Consider the following 2,587-nt stretch of genomic DNA (forward strand, 5'->3'; position numbering starts at 1 on the left):
CCCAGCCCAGCCTTGAGGCTTTCCCATGTCCCTCCTTCTTGAAAAAAAATGGGTCCCAACAAGGAGGCCCCAAGGGCAAGCTGCTTCCCGGAGGGCCAAGGAGCTCCAGTACCCCCTCCAGACGGGGTGACTGAGCTGAGGATGGAGCGAGGGGGGGTGCTGGTGGCAGCCTCAGCCTCTCTTTCTGCCCTGAGCCCATGCAGCCCCCGCCCCCCACTCGCAGGCCCTCAGCTGAGGAAATGACCTGCGGTTAGCCCAGAGCAACCTCCTTTACAGGCTCCTAGTGACGGCTGCTGACCCCTGAGCACGCCCTCAGCGTCCCTCCCACCCCAAGCCCTCACCTCGAGCAGGCACCGTCTCAGGAAGAGCTCTGGGTGAAGATCATCTCCCACTGCTGCTCCCTTCCAGGGAGGCTCTCTAGCCCCTTATAACGTGGTGCCCTGGCCCTGCCCACCGACCTGAGCCATCCCTGTGGCTTCCGTGCTCGGCTGCAGGCTGTTTCCGGGCAGCCTGAGAGCATCACTAGTTAAGTCCCTCTGAGCACCAGGGGCAGGTCACTCCCAACAGGGTTGAACCCATCAATCTCCCTGAAAAGAGTCAGGGGGGCCTGGCATCGTGATGTGGGGGGTGGGTTTGCTCCGAGGAGAAATGACTACTCCTGCCATCCTCCACCACTTTAGCAACCCTCTTCCTCTAGAACAGTGGTTCTCAACCTTCCGAATGCCGAGACCCTTTAATACAGTTCCTCACGTTGTGGCGACGCCCAATTTCATTGTTACAAATTGAACATAATGAAAGCATAGTGATTAATCACAAAAACAGTATGTAATTATATATGTGTTTTCCGATGGTCTTAGGCGACCCCTGTGAAAGGATCGGTTGACCGCCGAGGGGTCGCGACCCACAGGTTGAGAACCGCTGCTCTAGAACATTCTCCGTTGAATGACTATAGGCAAACTCGACCCCTCTCCAGTTTAAGGCAGGATAAACCTAGCAGGTAAGAGGAAAAGCTCTGGAGTCAGAATGTCTAAATTCACATCCCAGCTCTGCCAGTCACTGGCTGTGTGACCTCGGGCCACTTACTTAACATCTCTGTGCCTATTTCCTCGCTGGAAAATGCAGATAACCAAGGTGTTGTCTTGTGAAGATTAAATAAACGGACACAGGCACAGCTATTATTTTACTATGAACTTATATGTGTTGTCAATAATCGATGAGGTTCTTCCCTGTAGGGCTTTACCTGATCCATCTAAATGTTATTCTCTCTATTATCATTGTCCAGGCAAAGGCCCACGGACTTACAGAAAACAGCATGTTCTTCTTGTCCTGGTTCACGGCTCTGGGATCTGGGATGGCATCTGTGTGCTTGGTCACGGACACGGACTCACCTGGTCATGGAATCGGAAATTAGAAGCCCCGTGTGAAGGCACCCCCAGGCCCTGACCCAGCCCCGCTCGGCACCGCCTCCGGGCCTCGCCTGTCAGGATGGACTGGTCCACTCTCAGCGTGGTGGACTTGATCTCCACGAGGCGGAGGTCAGCAGGCACTTTGTCTCCCACTGCGGAGGGAGAAAGGCTTGGCTGAGGGTGGCTTTGGGCACCACCCCCGGCCTCGGGTTCCTGGGAAGAGCCAGGAGGGCTGCCAGGACCCAAGGCTGGGGCTGGGAGGCAGGGTCCCAGCTGTGATCCCTCAGGTGGGCCCTGTCCTCTGACCTACGGTCTCACCTGTCCAACAGGGTTTGGGCCAAGAGCTTTGGAGAGATCTACATAGACAGCCAGAAAGACGGGGGCTCCGAGAGGGATGGGCTCGCCAGCATCACCACGGAAGGGAAGAGGCCCCCAATGTACCCGCCACTTCCACGATGTCTCCGGGGACGATGTCCCGCGCGCGGATCCTCTGCACACCGGTCCGGTCGGAGCGCAGCACCTTGCCCATCTCGGGCTCGTACTCCTTCAGGGCCTCGATGGCACTCTCGGCGTTGCGTTCCTGCAGCACAGGGCGGGCGCGGTCTGTACTCCTGGCCCCAGCAGGCCCCCCTCTTGGAGGGACACCCTTGGGGCTTGGGCTGGAGCTGGAAGCAGAAGGGCCTGCAGGACTCCAGCACCAGGGAGAGGTCGCACCCAGCAGCCCAGCCCCGCCCCCATGTCTCCCACCTGCCACACGCCCACGACTGCATTGGCCACAAGGATCAGCACGATGACCAGGGGCTCCACGAAGGCCGTCATGGTCTCCTCGCCCTCCTCGAACCAGGCCAGGACCTGCCGGGGTCAAAGCTGGTGAACTGGGGCTCTGCTGTGGGCCAGGGTCTGCTGACCACTTCCTTTGTGCCCTGGGTCTCCTGTCTGCTCCCCTGCTTTGGGGGAAGATGCCCCTGGGGGCGTGGAGAGGGCTGCTCTGAGAAGGGTGCACGCAGCCTCTGTGGGTAGCGACCACCACAGCCCAGTCCCACCCGCCAGCTCTCAGGGACGTGGGCCGGTTGCACAGCTGGCAGCTGCAGGTCTCACTGTCTGCCTAGCTGAGGTTTTCCAAGCGTGGGGCCCCCACCCAACAGCGAGCAGCAGCACCCCCTGGGAACCTGTTAAAATGC

The 2,587-nt window shown here is 59.2% G+C and overlaps 1 protein-coding gene across 1 annotated transcript in view; it reads right to left on the reverse strand.

Annotated features, from left to right (window-relative positions):
* Nucleotides 1-2,281, reverse strand: part of ATP2A3 (ATPase sarcoplasmic/endoplasmic reticulum Ca2+ transporting 3) — a 23,054-nt gene extending 20,773 nt beyond the window's left edge. Inside the window, 4 exon segments of the mRNA XM_006110037.3 lie at nucleotides 1,303-1,388; nucleotides 1,478-1,558; nucleotides 1,848-1,986; nucleotides 2,154-2,281. Coding sequence (XP_006110099.2) covers nucleotides 1,303-1,388; nucleotides 1,478-1,558; nucleotides 1,848-1,986; nucleotides 2,154-2,225 — 378 coding nt within the window. The 5' untranslated portion in view covers nucleotides 2,226-2,281.
* Between the last annotated feature and the right edge of the window lie 306 nt (nucleotides 2,282-2,587).

Source organism: Myotis lucifugus, unplaced genomic scaffold (assembly GCF_000147115.1).
Source record: "Myotis lucifugus unplaced genomic scaffold, Myoluc2.0 scaffold_952, whole genome shotgun sequence".
NCBI classification, from domain to species: Eukaryota; Metazoa; Chordata; class Mammalia; order Chiroptera; family Vespertilionidae; genus Myotis; species Myotis lucifugus.